Here is a 21,602-nt window from a genome sequence, read left to right as displayed (position 1 = left end):
CAATCTATATTAAAGCAGAAATGTTCTTTTATCCTATTTATTCTATTATAATCTGTGCTATAACATCCTAAAGATGAAACTAGAGCTATTGTTTACATATCCTCTTGAATTCATTCAGCAAGAGCTGAATGTTATTTGAATGCTGCAGTTTTGAATTCAAAGTAATTTGTTCAAACAATCTCATGGACAATCACTGTCAATCACACTGGGGAAAAAAACCACACCAAAACACCAAAAAACCCCAGAGATGCCATTCCTTAAATTTGCTAAAAAAAAAAAAAAGGATGCACAAGCAACCTGAAAACAGAGCACATCATGGCACATTTGGAATGGCAGCTCCTGCACAGGTATCGTAAGTTGGTTGGTTTGCTTTGGCTCTTGACGCAGAGAAGAGCAAGGATGGTAGAGCTTTCAGCTGTTCCTAAGCATGAAGTGGGCACATGCACCTAAGTACCAATAAACTCAACTCAGAGGCAACTCATTCCAAGTTTAGGGTCTTTGCGGTGGATTGGGCTCCTAAGGTATTATGATCCTCCAGTCCTCCAGTTTTCCTCTGAATCTTGGTTTAAACTGCTGGCTACAGAATCTGCAAAGCTTGCTGAAGACTTACCTTTTCCAGTTTGTAAAAGGTTATGGATCCATAACTAAGACTCTAAAAGCAAAGATAACCGATTGACTTGAAATTGCCTTCTGTAGATGCAACTATTTAAGCAGAGACACATGCAAAAGAATTCAAACAAGGAAAAAGTAAACTGGATTTTGGATATTGCTTGCTACATTAAGTGTGGCATGTGTATTAGTGGATGGTATCCAACAACCACCAGCCATTTACCGTTTTGCTCTGTAACACTTGTTAGTCACCTTCATGCAAGGCTTTGGGCTGAGAAAGGACAAGGGTAACAGTAATACAGTAATGTAATTACTTGGTATACATGTATATTTTGAAGAGTCTGTGTAATTTGTATTTTGAAATACAAACATTCAGCCTCAAACTGTGATGCAATTTAATTGTCTTGCATGTGAAGATACACTGTGGCAGCACAAGAATGTCTAATTCTCATTATTCTTCATTTTATGTTCTGGAAAGATTCCTTTCATTCCTCTTCTTGCTCAAAAAAAAAATCAGGTATTTATAGATGGTTTTTCAAGGAAGTCCACAGAACTGGGAGAAAAGCATCAAAGCAGACCAAAGCCAGAAAGTTCTTCATAAAAACCCGCTTTCTGCAAAAAAGTACTTTGGTAAGAAATGACCTATCCTGTGAAAAACATGTTTTCTGTCTCCTGTGATGTCACCATTGAAAGACTCCTGAGATGAAGTTGTTTGGACAAGGGTGCTGAAGACACTTATGACACACAAGGGCTCATCTGGTTGTGGACACACTGCTCAAGCTTAGTCACACACTTTGCTTCCCTTTCTGGGTTTACAGAATTAGAGAACAAGGACCGGAAAAGTGAAGTCACAGAAGGAGCAAATCCAAGGAGAGCCATCTTAGCAAACACACACAAAAGGTATAACAGCAGCGAAAGGTGGTAGGCAGTAGGTGGTTACGTATAGCAAAAAGAAAAATTCTGCTTTTGTAGAAAAGAGGCTTTTAATTACCTTGACTACATTTTAAGAAGCAGATTTCAGTTATGAACTGCTCTTTGCTTGCAAAAAATACAGAGGACCCCTTTAGTAAGCAATGGTAATGCATGAGAAGAAAGAATTTTATCTGGTAACAAACCAAAACACACACACAGAATGTGGGTATCTGTGTGGGTTTTTTGACTACACCACACACTGGACATAGGGAACTCCAGCTTTGTTTTTCCAAATAAAACAGATGCCTACCATCATCACGGCCAGACTGAAAGCTGCTGCCCCTTTTCAACGAAGCAGTTTGACTGAGATGGCCAATTGGTGATGGACGCACATCACTGTCCAGGTCTACCATGGGGCTGTGGAGCAATGAGTTGCCTGGGGAGAGGGGAAAAAAAGTTATAATGATTTTGCACATCAATTGACATGAAACTGCATGCTGCATGTGGAATTCTAATTTAATTCTGAAGTGATACAAGACAAAAGTTATCTAGCAAAAGCATTCTTCATCTTGCTTATTTAGACTGTCTGTTCATCTACATCAACGCTCTTCAATAACACCACTATTGACTCCTGTATCAAAGGCGAAACCAAAAGTACCGTGTGGGAAAAATCATTCTTTGGTCTGTATGTTTCTCTGTTTTTACTCTAATTAATGCCCTACAATTAGTTGCTTGAAAGCCATGGATACATATGTATTTATGCCATTAGTGACATGGCACATACTTTTTTTTTTTTTTCCCTGTTGTATGTCTAAATATACTTTTCAACAGCAACAGTTTCTTGTGCCTCCAGCTGAAGCAGTTAAGGGCAGAGTGTTCAGCTACTACTTAGCTGTTTGTCCTGTGCAGAGTTCAGGTAGAAAGAATCCACCCATCATGAAGCAGATGAACTAATGACATTGTATGCTTGTGCATGACTGTAACACACCCCACATTTATACATATCCACAAACACACAAAATACTTCCCAGTGAACCAGTTACTGTTATCAAATAATTATTTTTTTTTTCTTTAGATGCCTGTCCATATGTAGGTCACTATTAGCAAGTCCTAAGCAATGATCTAATCTGATGGAGGTGGATACTTGGAGTCTAATGTACGTTTTGGAAAACAACCATATCATAATGAGCAGACCATGATGATTTTTTAGTGTACTGTAACATTGCCAATATTTCTCTTAAAGTCTAAGTTGCTGCTTTACAGATACGTTTCTGAAAGTAACCATCAAAAATGATTTCAGCATCGGTCAACTGAGCTGTAACAGCTAAACTTAAATCAATCACAATTCATAGAATTATAAAACAGCCTAGGTTGGATGGGACCTCAAAAGATCATTTGGTCCAACATTTTGCAGGAAAGGGAGCCTAGGTGAGATTATCTAGCACCCTGTCCAGTTGAGTCTTGAAAGCCTCCAGCAATGGGAGTCTACCACGTCCCTGGGGAGGTTGCTCCAGTGATTGATTGTTCTCATAGTAAAAAAAAATGTCTTTCTTATACCGAGATGAAGCCTCTCCTGGTAATTCATGCTGAATTTTGCAGTGAGAACCTCAGTGTTTGAGTTTATATCACTTGATTTTTTTCATCAATACCTATGTTCACTTAAAATAACAGGAAGGCCACACAGTAAGAGCGCCAGCTGCAGCATTGCAATACTCAGATTCAAGAGTAACACAAAGTAGAAAGGATTTGAAGAATATTTATTCTGAATTTATGCTGCTGTCAGACCAGTATGGCAGTAAAGATATACCTAGTCACTTTACTTCAACAGCTGGATCTTAAAGAGCAATATTAAGTATTGTGAAACTTATCGCAAACTTCCAATAGGTGACAGTATTGGGTTTTAGTTCCTTTGGAAAGAAGTTCTTCCTCCCATAATTCTTTAACGGTTCTTAAAGAGATTTCCTGTGGCCTTCACTGTTGCCTCACCGAGGCATTGTCATTATTGAGCTAACTGTCGGTTCCTCCATTCATCTTATTACTGTTCACATTATAAAACACCTAAGTAAATAGATCCATTTGCTATGTAGTTCACAATCGTGATAGACACACTGGATTAACTGACTTGGTGAACCCATCTGTGCTATCTTTAGCCTGTACTATGATTCTGTTGACTATTTAAACCCCACACCACTTATTAAAAACAACTAATATTTATGACACCTTTAAAATTGATGAGCTTTCAGTAATACAGACTCTGTTACAGTGATTTAAGTACATTATCCACCGTCACCATGGAGAAGTTCTACAATGAGTTTGAACAAGAATTTGGGGAAAGACTTTTCCTTCTGAATGAACTGAAATACAGAATAATAAGGAAAAAAACTAAAGCTATCAGAAGCTTTTAAATGAGGTATGTATGCTGCAAGTGGCAAATAGTTACAGACACATACTATGCAACGGCCCATGTAACAGAGATCTGTGTAAGGTCACGCATCTTCTGCATCTACAATTTAAACACCGATGACTTCTAAAACATATCTTAATATTACAAATTTACAACATTAACTTCTGCAAAAACACTCCTGTAAGCCTGCAGAATGAAGTAAAAACAACAAAATTTCTTCCTTTCCAGATTAAAAAAAGTACGCGTTTGATATCTTACAGAGATTCTACCCAGAATAAAAAGAAAACTGTATAGAAGACCCTGAGAAATTTTAAGTGCCTCACATAGTTCTTGGGCTTCCGTAAGAATTTGACTCTGAGTCTATATATCTGCATTTTATTTGGGTGAAAAAAAATGTATGCCAAGGACAAATCAGAATTGTCAGCGGCATTGCTAGTTAAAACATACTAAAAAAACCAAAACAAAAAAACAAAAAGTGCAGCAATGCTATCTTCACAAAAACTACAATTAGAGAAAGCCACGATACACCAAAACTTCCCTCTTTGATGTCCTCGCGTAGAATTTAGGCTCTCACCCTCCAAGCACCTTGTTAATATGAGGAATTTCTTGTAAACAGATGGTTTCTAAAAATGACAGTGCCAATTAAACCTCTGAATTAAGAAAAACAGACACACTTACCAAAACATCTTAATGTGAACTAGTTCAATTAAAACTATTTGCCTGAGGTAGCTGAAAACCTGAAAATTCTGTATTGCTGCTGATACACTAACCCTGTGCTGCCCAAATGGTTTATATATTCACCAGTAACAGAAAACATGTAAAGAATACTCTCTTGTTCCACCAGAAAAACCACATCATCAGTTTGCAGCCATACCAGGAAAAGAAAGTTTAACATGAACTAATTTCTTAATTGGTTGTCTAGCATTACAAGCAAGTATAACACAGCAGCAGGGAACTACAACAGCACATATACCCTCAGGACTAATAAACATCTGGACTACATTAGCAAAGCTGATTTTGCTTTCACCCAACCAGAAGATAGCGCTTGAAGACTGCACACTAATGCATAAATCTTGTAAAAAAGCGAGAGTTAACTTACAAACAATTTTTCTCCCATCCCAACTCGTTCCCCCTCTGGAGCCAGCAGCTTAAACTTAGCAGCATAACGTAATACAATGAATTAATATTAGTATGGACTGTAGACAATAATATTTATAAACCTAAATAAACTACCCAAATAATAATTTACTGCCTATTCATTTTTTCATTTGTATACTATTTCTACATTCCTAGATCCTGAATAGAGGACAGCAACAATCTAAAGTTTCAAGAAATTAACTTTTTACTGTGCTAACAGGTTTTCAGATGTTGTATAAACAGTCTGAACAATTGATTCCTGGCAGATCATCTTTTTTTTAAAAAATATACAGCATCTTTGAAGTTACAGAAGTATTTTTTTCCAAAATACAGCATCTACATGGAGCATATCTGTCAGTGACTCCAGTGCCAAGTGTATATTTAACCAAGGAAACACAGGAAAAATAAATGTACTACATTCTCTTCTTCTACCAGTCAGTCATGACAAACCAGAAGTATAATTAAAGCCTTAGTACATTTACAACTGTAAAATCATGAGAAGATCAAAGAAGTTTTAAGGATCTTAACATTACTTTAAATTTTAAAAAAAAGGATTTTACTGGGTTTCAACTTTCTGCGCACAGATATTTTAGAAGTATGTAGAACAAAAAAACCATTCAGATACTGTGTGAAATATAAATAGTTCAACCGTTTTGTTCAGACCTCTTCTGTTCTAGTGCAGTAAGATCTCACCAAAATAAGGATCTGAAAAAAGTGCAATGCTTTTTGAGGTCATTTATTTAATTTGTGCTTTCACTTTCTGTAAATCAAAAGTCACCTGTGCTGACCCCTAATTGCAGAAGGTTTTCTCTAAGTTTATCAGTACTGGAGTTGCTACAGGGTACTTATGTGCCTACAGTACCTATGGCTCACGTACATACCTTGACCCCATTTTTTGAGATGTTACCTGCATGCGGCATGTTGCAGCCTCAGTGAAAAAGACAACTAACATGAAGTTTGCCCAAAATAGGTTTTTCCATGCTCTGCAAACCAGTCAAAGATTTAAATATATAAAAGCAGCTTTACTTTCTTATTTCAAAACTATTACCAAACTGAGTATAAAAATTGTTCTGCAATATCCATTCCTCCACAACTCTGCTTGTTTTTTTTCCCCTCACAGTCTGACAGGTGGAGGTTTCTCGTGGGAGTCACGCATCCCTCGCCTCCCTTCTGTAACCCAGCCTCAGCCACTCTGCAATTCTGCCAGCCCGGTGCACCACTTAACGTGACATTCAGCTAAAGCTTTTTACAAAAGCTACTGGTTGATCAGGGGATAATATTGTGCCAGTACTTTTTGCAGCGACAAAGAAAATTGTTAAGAAGTGACCAACCTCAGGCTGAGTAGTTTTTCAGGGCGATTTTCCACAGTAAGTCAAACACCAGTCATTACACAGACTACATGTATATACACACAGCGTGTATATGAGCAAGATTAAATTAAAAAAAAAAAGACCCTACAGATGTGCAACCAGGTGAATACAGTTACTGTATTCTTTCATCCATTATGCATCTTACAGTGAATTTTCTCACAGGCTACAATAGTGAGGAAAGGCTGATCTATAGCCTGCGGACTCTCTGAAGGGCGGCAGACTTCCTTACCACCCTTAAACACCTTTGAACATTTTTTCCTGTGCACAGCGGGCCCTTGTCCTGTGCTACAGCCTGACCACCCACTGTTGCTTGTTGACCAAACACACAGTGCCTGGAGCCTGCACCGACACAACCAGGATGAGATTCCTTTCAAGGACACCGCATTGAGAATTTCAATTTGTCTAGGCAAGAAGTTAGGCGAGCAGGAGAAATTACCGAAAAATTAACCTGCTCAACAGATGAATGACTGCATTTTATTCTTTTTCTTGAGTACCTTTTCTTTCTAACCTTACATTTGTTAGGAATTTGACATTTTTAAATGATCAAGAAGAAAATGAGTTGTATTTCTAGCAAAGAGATGAGTGCGGAGATTAAAATTACTGTACTTTCTGGAAAAAATGTTTTTGGAATACATTTAAAAAATGAATGCTTTTTTAAATCTTAAGGCTAGTCTTCATTATACTGAATATATTTATAATGAAACTATTTTTCAGTTTACCACAAAAAGGGTAACTGGGCCTATTATTTCTAGTGGTGTTCTAAGTATTTCACAGCCTAAGGGTAAGCCTTATTGTCAGTCCTGCAGGCCAAAAAATACTGAAGCGAGAGCCAAACACTTGAAGTTCAGCACATAAATAAAAACGACGTCATTTTACTAGCACTAGCTCCAGTGGACATTAAGATATTCAGCAACTTTGAAAACAACCCGCTTTTACTTAGTTGCCCGAATAAGGGCTTAAAAGACTAGAGCAGACACCAAGGTAAAATTCTGGCCACAGCAGAGTTTCACTTTATCTTCAGTAGTACTAATCTCTTCAATTTTATTTTAAACTACCCGTGCTGCTTTTTAATCACAATTATTTACTGTCTTTATAATACTTTAAATATTATTTAAAGTATTATATAAAATAAGAATGTCCCCTGCACTTCTGAACGTGTCAGATTCTACCAAAAATGCTAAATAACAGCAAAGTTACAGATACAGGTGGTAAAAGAGGAAAACAAATCCAGTGTCAGATTTTTTACTCATTAATTTTTATTCTTTTTTTTTTTTAATTAATAACCCATTATGGGTTTGCTTGACGTCTGCTGTCAAAAGGGTATTTCTGCTATGGACAGGGGATGTGGTTTAGACATGAAATGGCTCCCAGCTGCAAGAAGTCTTCTTCCAGATGTACAGTAAGCAAAGGCAATGGAAGAGAACCAGCTGCTAGGATAACAAATTGAAAAGGCCCTTTTGACACAAGCCTTGCCGGCCTGTCTGATCTAACAAAGATGGATCATTCATTGCAAGGTGAATAGAATCTCAGTGTGGCACAGAAGAAAGAGCAACGTGGTCTAAGCATCCATCTCTCTCCTTCACACTACGTACAGCTGCTGTTACTCTGGCACAGAAAAACCCTGCATAGTTTTTTACAATATCTGGAGAGCTGTGCGTCATACTCTGAGTGCTGCAAAAATTATATTTTTTTCCAGCAGTAAGAACTACAACAAAAATCACAATGACCGAACTAGTATACTCCGGTTTCAAGAACTGTCTCCACATTGGGAACTTTAATAGGTTGTGTATTACACATTTTGCAACGCAAAGGGCAGCAGAAAGATCAGACTACAATTGAGTTAGTGTTTCCATTTACAGTTGTAGTTTCTAAAGGGTATTAACAGATAGCTTATTTGCAATAATGTTACATAGTATCTCAGAAAGATCTGTTAAGAAATGAAGACTTTTTCAGTCAGTTTGACAATAACTGGATCAGAGTCCCTATCCATTTTGGCTCAAAGGATCATGAAACCTACTAAGCCGCTATTAAAGTCTAAGCAAATAACCACTGGCCACACAGAAAACAGTCTTAACCTCCACAGCTTCTTTCCCTGATACTCATGTTAAGAATCCCATTGCTTAACTCATTTTGGCTATCTGCCCAGTGCCCCAGGCAAATTTTAAACTAAACCTCATTTATTTACATTTATTTTCATGTCATTTTACGTCATTATATCCCCCATGTTTCCTGTACTCCAGCAAGTCTGGGAAGCATAAACCATAGTGAAAAACTACAATTATGCCCCAATAATAGGGGACTTGCCAAGTAATGTTAAAAATTACAAATATGTAAAATCTCAATTGAAGGAAACCATTTACTATCCAGGTCCCAGGTTTGCAAGTCCCCAGACTTCTACAAATCAGAAGTTCAAAGTTCAGAAGCAGCAATTCAGACTTTAGCCAATACAAGGTATAAAATACCAGCACAATTCAGTTTATCATTCCACTATCTGTTGCTAGAGATTTAAGAAATACTGTTTTGAGTGAGCATAGTGTTCTTCCATGTTAAGCTTTATATCCATAGCGTTCAAAAATGCTCTTTTTTCTGTCTATTCAGTCTCATGCATCTCCCTCTCTCTAACGTATCTACATACTAAGTAACAGCAGCAAACTAGCTTTACCTACCTTCAGGTCCTTCCAGTGGGCAGCAATAGTGGGATGCGATCAGATTTATAAAAGGAATCCATCAATGCTTCAGGAAATAACTTAATAACCATAAAAAAAAAGGTTTCAAAAGCAATAAAAGAGCACAACTGCCTATTCCATTAGTGAGGCAGATAAACATTAAATAGAAAACATAAAAAGTTAGTAAGTCCATATATTTCCAAGCATTACTACGTCAGCAGAGCTAGAGCTCCAGCCAGTTGCACGTGGGTCCCGTATCTACAGCTGCACCTTTAATGGAAGAACTTGACCATCAGAGAAGCAGGAGAATGGCTTAATGTAAGGAAACGAGCACGGGAGCTTTATGATTTGGGCATCCCCTGTACTGCCTCGTGCTTCGACTATGACTTTGGCTATGCTGTTTGGTCTCTGTCCTGGCTGCTCATACTTCAGTACTTCAGAGAAGGAGAAATTTTGATCTGCTGTCACATATGCATATTCACTCACTCCTTAAAACATGTGGGCTTGGATTCCAACAGTTTCTCATCATATGAACATCATCTGCCTCCATTTTTTTTACCTCACAAATGAGGAAGGTCTGCTATGGCTATGCAGAGCAAGAGATAGATAGGCTAAAGGCAACGATGGGTGAGTAACAACAGCCATATCTGAGCGTGTAATGAAACATTAATCTACATAATTCAAGACTAATCAGCAAAACAACAGGGTTGTTTAGACTGAGGAGAAACAGTACGTTAATAGTCCTCAGGGGAAATAGACTCCAAAATGCTGCTGTGAAGTACTTCATACACAGGACTTGAGAAAATTGCCCATCCCCATCCTACTTGTACCTGTTGAAATAATTGCAACCAATTAGCTAATGATCAGATTACCGCATCTTTTACAATTAATAATTATCTATTAACATCAATGGAAACATCCAATTGAATAATTTGCTTTTGGTAGTTGTCAGCCTTTAAGCCACACCACCAAGTTTTCTGACAAAGCTTAGCACAGCTTGATATACCTTTCAGTTTTTGGAAAGTTGGATTAACTGAAAACAGACAGTATTTGAAACACATAGGACTTCTGCTAACCCCTGAAACAAATTCCTGGAGAGAACTCGAAGACCATTACAGCCCTGTAAACTTGCCACAGTTTCTTCTTTCAGGCTGCATCAGAAATTGTACTATGCTATGATACTTTACAGTTCTAGGACATGCTTACAACTGCAGAGTATTTCTACAAAATGGAGTTAATCTCTAGTAATATCCAAGCACAGGGGCTTTTTTTTTTTAAAAAAAAACTTTTCATGTGATAGTACTACTGAGAGTGAAGGATTCACACTTAGATCAAAAATATATACTTAGATATAAAACCAAAATAAACATGTGTTTAAATACATCTCTAATACACAATTTTCTGACAGCACCTTCAACTACCTCAGCATGTATATTAGCTCACTCCACTCTTCAACTATGCTTAGGAGAGCCTTGAAAGCACAGTTATTAACAGGAGGGCAATCATCAGACAAAGATAAAGAACCTACAGAGGATGTAGAAAAGTAGATTTACCTCTTTGTCAGTATTGGGAATTTGTCCTGACTGCCATTACTAGTGGCCTGGATGAGATGATACATCACTAAATCTGTTAAAGAAGATAGGAGAAGATGCTATTTCTAGATAAGAAAATGAAATTATTTAAGTTGTAACGACTAAAGGGTCAGCCTTCTAGTAGTATGGAGACAACTGGAACAATTTTGTCCCACAGAGTACACTGTTGGCTTGCTACATCAGTGACTGAATTTGGAGTAAGTTCTCCTTAGAATTCACTTAGGTTTGGTTTTTAGCTTGTTTAGCAAATAATTCCAATGTTAACTTTCCCTTCCTGAACACATCATGGCCAGCAAATAAATGCTTTGGGAATATTTACTGTCTGACAATCAGCTACAAAAGTCCTGTCCAGAATGTCTAATAGAGTTTTCACAAACAGACTTTTCCAGGTAAGAAAAACAAAGGCTTTCGTCTAATTGCAAATCAATTTCAGGTAGTAAAATTCATGTGTAACAACTCAGGGCACAGCTCTGCTTTGAAAACTAATAAAATAGCAGCAAAATGCTTTGGCACAAACTCAGTTGAAAGTTGAAAAATTGTGCACAAATGCAAAAATAGATACAATCTACTCCTGAGGTTTAAGTTTACTATGCTGAAAAGTTTTGACTTAGGCAGATTGAACCCACAGATTCACAGTCAGCAGAAGAACTAAGCTAAGAATAGCCAGAAATTGTTGGTATGTTCAAGGTGGAACTGTAATCGCTGTCTGCTTATTCCAGCATATGCAATATGTTTCTAGCAGATGGTAGTCTTCAATGTCTATTATCCCTGTTGAAAAGGGAAACCTAGAAAAAGTTTTAATGGCCTTTTCATTTGAATATCAGCCTTATGACCCACCTCTTCCTCCAAATACTTGATATACAAAATGATCTTTCTTGGAAGCATGTTTTAAGTGGAGGACTTTAATGTTTGAAAATTTATTACTATTTTCTCTTAAAAATAGCCTGTGAATTTCTGAGCATATAAACCACATTTCTAATTTGTTTAAGTTGATTAGATTCCTCAAAGTCTTGCATAACCAATTTGGTATCTATGAATAAAACCCCACACTTTTCCTGTTTGAAAAGCATACATCTATTAAAGCAGATTAAAACACATTCCATGTCTCTGATCACAATCAGCATTGTTCTACTTGGCAGTTAAAACCAATTCTTCTGAGTTTTCTTTTTTCCTTCTCCTGTCTGGTGTATGCCAAAATTAAAGATCTATGGAAAGGAAAAATCACATTTAGCAACCTTCCTTTGTCCTACTAGATACTAAGTGAGAAATTCCACCAACTCGGATCAATTCTTGAGTATTTTACAATCTGTACAAAAACTACATCAGTAAGGAACACATAAAAGGCTGGAAGAAAACTTTTGAAGTTTGATGAGCTCTTTAATAAAAGCGATAATATATTAGCATTTGTTTCATGCATGCACTAAATATTAACTATTCATACATGCATTTACTGGGCATTCAAGTTGTTTAAATTCCCTCTTCTGTGAGCCAAACAAAGCTGCTAACATAATAACCCCTTTGATATTAAGGCTGAGGTAAGCAGATTTGTTGCAAGAAAAACACCAAACAGGTTGAGATTTTCAAGACAAGCCTAGGAATTTAGACACATTTTCCATTCATTTACTGGAGCCTGCATATCAAAATTATATAGACTACTAAAAAGTCTTGAGTACTTAGTATCTTCATGCCCCTATTTTTCTTGCTAAGAAGCTCAGAGACGGCTATGTAACATTTTGCAAGTGAGAGGAGAAAAAGAAAGCTTAGAATTGTTAACCATGGCCATTTTTACAAGTGAGTTTTGCTCCCGATAGCTGTATTTTGCGGGGGGTGGTGGTGGTGTCTCAGGGTTTTGACGAGGAGGGAAGATGAGGAGGTTTTGGAATTGTTCTGAATTTTGACCAAGAGGCCAAGATACCAACCTGGTGTTCCAGCTGGTCCTACAGCACTTCACACCGTGCTGTGGAACAAAGATGGTCTGTACATGCTTTAAGCTAAACCTTACCGACATCATATGCGATGCACCCTGTGGACTCTATACCTGATGTCGTAACCTCTGCTAAAGACAGTTTAAGCCTCCTGCAGCAATTTTACAGCACACTTCTGCAGCAGCTCCAACTCAGTAAAATTTCTGTGGTTTCTCAGAATAGAACACCTTATTTGGTTTGGGATACACACAGACTAACACTAAACATGGGAGTTACCTATAAGCCAAGAGAGGCCAGATTCCAATATGCCTACTCATTTCAGAAATAGCAGCAAACTCTATAAGACTTCTTGAAAATCAAGGCACTACTTGTAATTTTCTAATTTGAAAATCCAGTTTTCAGATTTTACTACTAGAAATGCCAGGCCAATAGCCTCCCACCTATTCCCTTTTGAAAACACACTTATGTGAGGCATCCTGTTAACTGGTAGCTAAGTTGCAATACCTATACATTTCTTTGAGGAGCAACACTGACAAAGACAGAACACAACTAAGTATTCATACTGGTCTTAATATAACATTGTCTAAATATCCCATTTGTCCAACTCACAGGTCTGTGCCTGAACATGAATTTTGAAACTGCACATGAACAAAGAACAAAGGAACATCGTATTATCATTCACTGCATATCAAGAAATTACACGTTATTCCTCTATGCCCCAGTGCCCTGCATATCCATATACTAATGGCATATCTTGTGACAAAGAAATCTAACTGGCAGATTCAGACAACAATCCAAACTTGGTGTGACCTCAAAGAATTATTTAGAGAGGACAGTAAACTTCAGATAAATGATTGAAATGTAATGCTTTTCCCATGTAAAGAGCTGAAAAGTTTTAAGTTAAACAAAAAGAAAACTCCAACTGCTGTTTTGTTTTTATAATAGAATAAAGGAAAAAATACAAGTCAGTATTCAACTTTGTAAAAAGCTATCAAAATTGATGGGAACACCCCCCCCAATATCATTTGTACACTAAAACTTGTCAAATAAAAGGCAATGCCAAATTCCTAAATGTCAAATATATATATATATATATAAAACAAAAATATATCCTTGCCTTTTTGTTCTTTCACATAGCTCTCCTTACAGTTGTGCATGAGCTGCAGAATCCACTGATGTTGAGCACCAATGCACTGCCAAGCAGGGTCCCCAGGCGCATGAAGATCAGAAAGATATCTGTAAAACCCAGTCCAAAAATTACAGCTCTGACTTGACACACTGAAGGCCTCATTAAAACAGACCAAAGATGTACTAAGAAAATTTTTTTTTTTTTACATAATTTTAAAAATTCAAGAATAGTTAAGATACACTTATACCCAATGCAAACACAAGCTTTGCATTCTTCCTTCCTCATTTAGTGAAGCAAAATGCCATCCAAAAACTTGTAAAAATAAACAAAACCATATATATTTAATATCAGATTAATATGTATTTTCAGTTGTGCCTCTAGTAAAGTACTTGGGAAACCAAGCTCTTTATCTGCCAAGGTTGCAGTTCAGTACTTCATGTTTCACTTGGAATCAGTGATGACATCTCAAGCACATAAAATATGGTATTTTTCTTCCCACTTTCTATGTCCTGATTGTATCATCATGTAACCTTAACAAGTAAGTACGGAAGGAATTAATTTTTGGCGGCTCATTAATTTTAGCACACGCATGCACAAACAAATGTAAACCAAGCTCCTGGTTTGTTTTTGTTTGGGTTTTTTTGGTTTTTTTTTTGCATTAGGATGTGCACACACAGTCTGAAAAAAAAAAAGGCAGGGCGGAGAGATAATGAAAAGGATTGGGGCTTCTAATACTCAGAAGCAAAACACCCTCTGTCTTTAGGGAGAGAGGAGTATTAGAAGCCAGCTGTTGTGATTTTGAAGAGAACACAGAAGTAATATAGTCTAACGGATGGCATTCAAGACTATCTGACAACAGTACTTTCAAAAGAGTATTTTCAAAAAGCAGTCGCTGCTCTACTATTTAATGCGCTCCGTTACATTCTGCATTAATGAGACTCAGGACAGATTAAAACATTCAAGACACTCAAGGTGATATACACTGATTTATTATCTTAAGCAGTGCAGGGGATGTTTAACTCCTTCACAAAAGCTGTATTACTACAATAATACCTAAATGTTAATTAGGACTGTGTTGCAAAATTCTGTCTTCTCTGAGAACTGTCTGCAGTACTTGAACAAAAAATAAACTACCAAAGTAGGATTGGCTGGACGGATGAGAACATTATACAACCAACCATTTTGACAGGGTGACATTTATAAATTATGAGCTCAAGTCCTTCCTCAGTGTTAAGGGGGACGTAAGTCTTTGCTTAGACACAAAATAAAAAAAAATAGCACTGGTCTTGGAAAAAATACATCTACTTGGCTGTTAAGTGATATGGTAAACTGTTTCTGAACAGTATAAAATAATTATCAGTGTAAATACCATAATAAAATGAGAGCAAAATATGAATTGAAGCCTAATTATAAAGATAAACATTGAGTATCTGAGGGAGAAAACCACAGTATTTCAGGTCTCACTCAGCCTTAGACATTGGAGACATACAAAACAAACATATCAAGGAAGAAAAAAACCTCAAAAATAGCAGGTTTTATGCAAATAATTTTACAGTTAGGATTTTGTTAGTTTCCTCTTAGCTGAAGTGCTCTGAAGAAAGCTTTCTTCACACCTTGCCTCCGGAAAATTTACACTACTATAACCACATTAGCATATCTAGAGTAGTGAAACTAATTTAATCACTTTGTATGCTGGGATTCTATTAATTCATTAGAACTAAATTATTCCACATTTGTCCACTCCCTGCTCTCCTTCATTATACTGTTCTATATGGGGAATACATTTAGTAGTTACATTAACACAGTCTGCTTTAATGTAGGCTAGGATATTTTTAAAGATTCAATACTTCAAGGCAAGGGGTAGAGAAAAACTAAAAAACAAAACCAAACCAAACCCCCAAAAAACCAACAACCAAAACCAAACCCCCAGAATCAAACACACATAGAACTCTGATTCTTCCAAAGAATCCTTAGAAGAGGTCATAAGACTTGGCTTAGATAAAGAAGCTGTTCTTTAAGGTTTTCAAGACTGACATAGAAAGGAAACAGTAGTGTGTTCTTCAGAGACACAGAACGCTTAACTACTCACCTTAAAACGCAATTCCAATAAATATGCAATATTTATATAGCATCCAGAAGAATGAGAAGCACTCTACATAAATGTACACTGGTTATTGTCCTCATCCACTAACATAACGTAAAGGGACCTAAGATACCAATACCACACTTTGTCCTGTGCGACTGGGCCTGGTGAGCACACAAAACATTGAAGACCTCACGCAGGAATCAGAATTTTAAGAATGCTTCTCACACAGCGCATTTGGTCTACATCTTTTAAGATAACTGGAAAAAGCACTGAGAATGTCAAGCCATACTTGGAGCCCTAGTAACATCTAAAACTCAAAAGCTTTCTAATTAAAGCCATCAAATGTTCCAGAGCACTCTAAAGTTTGGCTCCAAGGACTGTAAAGCAGGTTAAGGTCTACCAGTAGAAGAAGGTCCAACCAGCTCATGTCAGTATGCCTACAACAGACTTCGACATCAGCTTTGTGAATGACAGAAAACCTAGGCATTTCTATGAAAACTGGGGAACTGGTTCATGTTCATGACATATAAAGGAACTACATTGTTTAGACTGAGTAATAAAAGAGCCAAAACCAAATTTAAATGACAGTCTGGATTAAAACCTCCCTATTATCTGACTTAGGATGATTCCATTTCAATACCAAGTCAAGCTGAAGTGTAAGACAAGTTAATAAGGAATCTATTTTGAAATCTGCAACCTGTGAGTGATCATTTCAGACATAGCTTGCAATATGATGGTTTAGAGGAAGCAACAGAACCTAAACACGCCTTCAAGATTTTAAAAAATGAAATTCAATCCCAATTATCCTTCATTAAATTGTTCTCATTCAAGAACTGTTTTTCAATCATTCAATAAACAATCAAGTACCAATCCATTGCTGTTATTTATATAATCATAAAATATCAAAATACTCTACTTACAGCTTTAAAATTAGTATTTAAACCATAGGAAAAATAGTCACTACCCTATTTAGGAAACAGATTTAAATACACATGTAAACACCATATGTCTGATGAAGACACTAGTCAAATGATTACCTTATATAACGTTTCTGATCATGCAATGTTGACGGAGTTTCAAGCAGCTTATCCAGCAGAAGTTCTCTTAAAGCTTCAATTCTGGTTTCAACTTCAGCATAATCTAGGAGTAGGGAGAGGAAATAAATCCAATGTGTGCCTTCAGCAGTGGTATGAACTGAAAATTATGTTATTTTTCTAGGACATCAGAGACTTCTGGAGTTAATGTGGAAATCAATGTAACTCATTTTATAACAAGCCACATCTGAAAATTTTGTATATGACAGTTCTACAAAAACAGAAAATCGGACTTTGAAGTCTTTCCAACAATATGCCAGTGAGAGATACCCGAAGTCACATTTTAATTACTGTAATCTTTTTTTTATGTCCAGTAATACCAAGCCTTAATAAACAAATAAGATTGGCTGTGATTTCACGTATTGTAGTATATACCTCACTCAGAAAACTTGCCAGAAATATTGCTTAATTGGTTCCTATAAATCCATAATTTTTATGGACTAAAATCCATATAAAACCCACATAAAGCTCTTTAGACTACTATGTGCTTTTTGGCCTCTAAGTTTAAAAAAAAAAAAAGAAGCAAATAACAGAACCCATATCTTACATTTTTTGAATACTTGAACCTCTGTCTTTCCAAAGAGTGACTTGGCTTTTTCGTAGTCATTAATAACCACATCATAATCGCCCTTAAAAAATACAAACACACACAAACAAAAACCAAACATTTATATTTGTCAAGAAAAAGGTAACAGACTAATTTCAGCAAATAGAAAAGTATTTTTAAAGGATTATACCTTCTGGATATTTCTTTCAATATTCAAGGGGAGGTTGAAAAGAAATTTAAAACGCTGAAGAACATTAAGTGCGTTTCTTGTTGAATCAGCTTTGTCCTTGCGACCCAGCACTTCTTGGAATAATGTATCTGCTGTGTTACTGGCTCCTGTTTTAAAAAGGATGTAGGAATAAGAAAAAGTAAAGTAATCAGTTCAAATGACATACAGATTTTCCTCATTTTAATGAGTCATGCAAGTTTTTTTAGAGCAAATGAGTAATTATTGCTCAATTTTTGTACTTTTTTGTTAACTGTGTTAACATTTTACAACTGATGAAATACTATTTCAAAGTGAACCACTTAGCATTTTAATGTGGTAAGACCCCTGTGCAATTAAAAACAATCACTCTTTCCTATTTCAAATGCTTAACTTTGCTGCAGATATTTTATAGTTTGCTTTGGCTCCAGATCTACATTTTACAACTAAATTATGCATCTCCAGGATACAGAAAAAATCATAGAAAGTTTTCTTTTTAGAAAAGTATAATTTCATTATGGTAATTAATGTCATAGCTTTAAGAGGTATCACTGGGTTTTGCAAACAATTTTTTTGTGTTTTCAAATTAAGTCTTAAAAATTATTAACAATATTTGATATTTGAGTCACTTAAAAGTACCAATGATTAAGTCAAAGACAATGGCATGACTGAAAAAAGTCTAACTAGTTGGTCACTGCAACAGAACGAATACAAATTGTCTTCACATTGCATTAAAAGTCTTACTGGCTTCATTGCATACAGGATCAAGCCTTGGTCAGCAATTTCATGCAATTATGTTTCTATACTATCTGTGAATATTCTTCAATAAATACATTAAATATAGCCTTAAAACCTTTCCTATCCAGACTAAAAAGCATTCTATTTTGTAATAAGGATATTTTCCTAACACAGAATAACAGAATTTCATTTATAGTAGGGAAGATTTACATCGCATGCGAATATTTGCATTTTTCAACTCGTGACTTATTTTTAATTAACCAAAAAGAAAAGTGGAACTGTTTTAGCCTTTTTGATCGTTGCGTGTAGAAGTTTCTACATTATCTGGTCTAGTGACTATACTTTAAGCAAAGATGAAAAAAAATTACATCAGTCTCGCTGGGTGGCTTGCATGCCATTTTCTCTAGTCAACACTGTGGGTGGCCTGCTCATGTTAAAAGTAGTCTTTGTAAAATAATTGTTATATCTAAATAATGTTTAAACTTTGTTGAAATTTTGAAGCCTGGATGTAAAAAAAGTTTTGTCAGGATAGCTATTTCTACTGCATATTATTTAGCATAGAATACTTTAATCCATTAAGGAGAAATACACAATGAAAACAGCTAGCTGGACATTCAAATACAGACCACTGATAAAGTATGATTTTTCTCTTGAGGTTACAATAAATTCTTGTTTTGTAAATCCTTCTAGTAAGTAACATTTGTTTTGTTGGAATTCATATGTTTCTTGTCCATTCTTTTAACAGCCAAGAAGCAATGTACCATATCTGGGAATTAAAGTTATATTCACAAAACATTCTTTTTAATACAATACAAATTAAAAACATTTTAATTTATTACAAATAAATTACAAAAGGTAATTGACAACTGCAGGAATAGCACAGTGATTTCCATCTTCAGTTTAAAACTACATGCCTTCATCTCTTTATGAATTAATTTGCTGTAGAAATCCCCAATTCAAGTAAATGATTTTACTTTTTTCTATGGTCACTTTTTCTGTTTTACATAGAAATTGAAATATATCAAATTACTAATTAGTGTCTTAATGAAATTCAATACTTCATGCAAAACAGGTCTCTTTTTAGACTTACAAAAAATATTGTAAAATGTCTTCCCTCCTCACCCCTCCAAATCCTTTCTACATTAACAGTCTTTATCTCTTGATTACCGACGAATAATCTAAACCTAAATAATAAAGTCCACGGATAAAGATTCAGGTCCTATATTGACTAACTGTGTTTTCAAAATAGATGATTCATCTACTGTGTGCAAATTTTTTACTTCAAAATAAAGCTCTAGTTATCCAACAGCTGTCTTTCATAGAGCCGGACAAAAACACCACCTAATGAAATTTGATTGACCTCCGCTAAGATACAACTCTTCGTGAAATTCATTATAGCACACCATATATTTTTATAAATATGTATTCAATAGCTTGTTTAGCAATTAAATTTAGCAAAAACTCCAAACATTTATAATTCCACCTATAACACCAGATTGTGCTTCTACTATCCCATGCCATTTCAATCCAATAATTTGGCACACTCTTAACATACATTCAGATGCTGCAGAAAACACCTTTATTCTTAGGAGTTTGTAATCAAGCTCACAACACCAATTGTCTCTCAAAATATGCACCTACAATCCATAAAATGTAAAATTCGACTAAAGATTTGAAGTCATTTTTGAAAGCAGGCCCTGTTACTCATGGATTATGGAAGCTTTTCAATGGTCAGACAAGAAACAAAGCTTTGATCCTAAACTACTTTGCATAATATTATTTACTCTTTTAAAATCCTTGTATTCCTACTCCCCTGCCTCCCACCCATCATGACTTGCAAAGCATCGGGAGGAAAAGCAGCCAATTCTTTTCACAGCAGAGCCAAACTTAATACCACTCTGAAGTGCCTGGCACAAGTTCCTCTACAGATCCAGCTTGAAAAAGACAGTCTGCATTATCTGCATACAGATTTCAGCCACCATTTATCAAATGAGACAGCAATTATATATTATAGGTCGATTTGTCTCATATTAGTGCGTGTAGGAAAATGTCACAGACCGAAATTTTTACTTTTTTATTTAAAATCTGTCACACAATTTTGTCAAAAGGAAAGTGTTCTCCAAGGAATCTGTGCTTGGTGCATGACATGGCATAAATACAGAGCATGGAGGATTGCACCGGCAAATTTCAGCAAACGCTTTTTTCTCCTACCCTATATGTAACAAATATTCTGCACACATAGACACACATTATAGTCTTTATATAGTATGTCTGAGGTTTTTTGTGGGCTTTTTTGGTTGGGGTTTTTTTGGTGATTTTTGTTTTGGGGTTTTTTTTTTTGCATTCCAGGCAACAAGATGGGGAAATAACAATGTTCAAACTACACCTTTATTGTGAGCATTAACGAATCTCTACTGAAAGGAGCTAGAGCTGTTCACAAAACCCCCTGCTTTCTTTGTGCTCCCCACACACACACACATACAGTCACTGCTTTCTTCATACAAGAGAAGAAAAACAGTGAACTTCCATGTCACTTTCTTGATTTCATAAAACACACTCAGACTTTCTAACACTGAGTCAGCTATCTGCATGTCATTCCTGCTTATTGATACAGCACTAAGGGAAACATCCCTTCCTCTGCGAAAAAAATCACAATGAAACAAAGTAAAATTATCTTGGCAGAAATCCCAGAATTAAAAAAGTAACTTTTTTGATCTGATGAAACACATACCAAACTGCAGTAAATTCAAGCCATCTCTCAATGCAACCCTACAGCTAATACAGAGAAACACAAAGTACTGACAGCTTTTCAAAGTTTCTAAAAAGAATGCTAATTCCAAGTAGTCTAAATGGCAGCACATTAAGTGAAAAAGATTCTGTTAATAGACCTTGTTATTACAAACAGTTTGTATTTGGTTTTTTCCTCTTTTGCACAAAATTCTTACAATCTTACTTAGCTTTGTTCATCCTTCTACAGTTCTATCCATAGAGCTCCTGTTTTCTTTGTACACTTAAAATTGAGATGCCACCAGAATTCATTTAAAGTGCTTTAGAACTCCTTTATCTTGACATTTATTCTCTTTGTTATCACAAACACCACTGAAAGTCATGGCAAAAGCTGCCACTTATTTCAAAAGGTGTACTATCACACCCTTAAAATCACTACCATCAAACAGGAAAAGGCAAGA

General features: G+C 35.9%; 1 protein-coding gene across 2 annotated transcripts in view; it reads right to left on the bottom strand.

The window, feature by feature from the left end:
• Positions 1–21,602, bottom strand: part of EXOC2 (exocyst complex component 2) — a 136,029-nt gene that overhangs the window by 65,165 nt on the left and 49,262 nt on the right. For both annotated transcript variants that reach the window (XM_076330457.1, XM_076330456.1), the window contains exons 8-12: positions 17,662–17,807; positions 17,472–17,553; positions 16,868–16,970; positions 13,733–13,851; positions 1,832–1,957 (exon numbers count right to left, since the gene is read on the bottom strand). In XM_076330457.1, the coding sequence (XP_076186572.1) occupies positions 1,832–1,957; positions 13,733–13,851; positions 16,868–16,970; positions 17,472–17,553; positions 17,662–17,807 (576 nt within the window). The remainder of the gene's footprint in view (positions 1–1,831; positions 1,958–13,732; positions 13,852–16,867; positions 16,971–17,471; positions 17,554–17,661; positions 17,808–21,602) is intronic.

The sequence above is a fragment of the Aptenodytes patagonicus genome, chromosome 2 (genome assembly GCF_965638725.1).
Source record: "Aptenodytes patagonicus chromosome 2, bAptPat1.pri.cur, whole genome shotgun sequence".
NCBI lineage: Eukaryota > Metazoa > Chordata > Aves > Sphenisciformes > Spheniscidae > Aptenodytes > Aptenodytes patagonicus.
The sequence above is the reverse complement of the archived record's forward strand: the minus strand, read 5'-3'. Positions and strand labels throughout refer to the sequence as shown.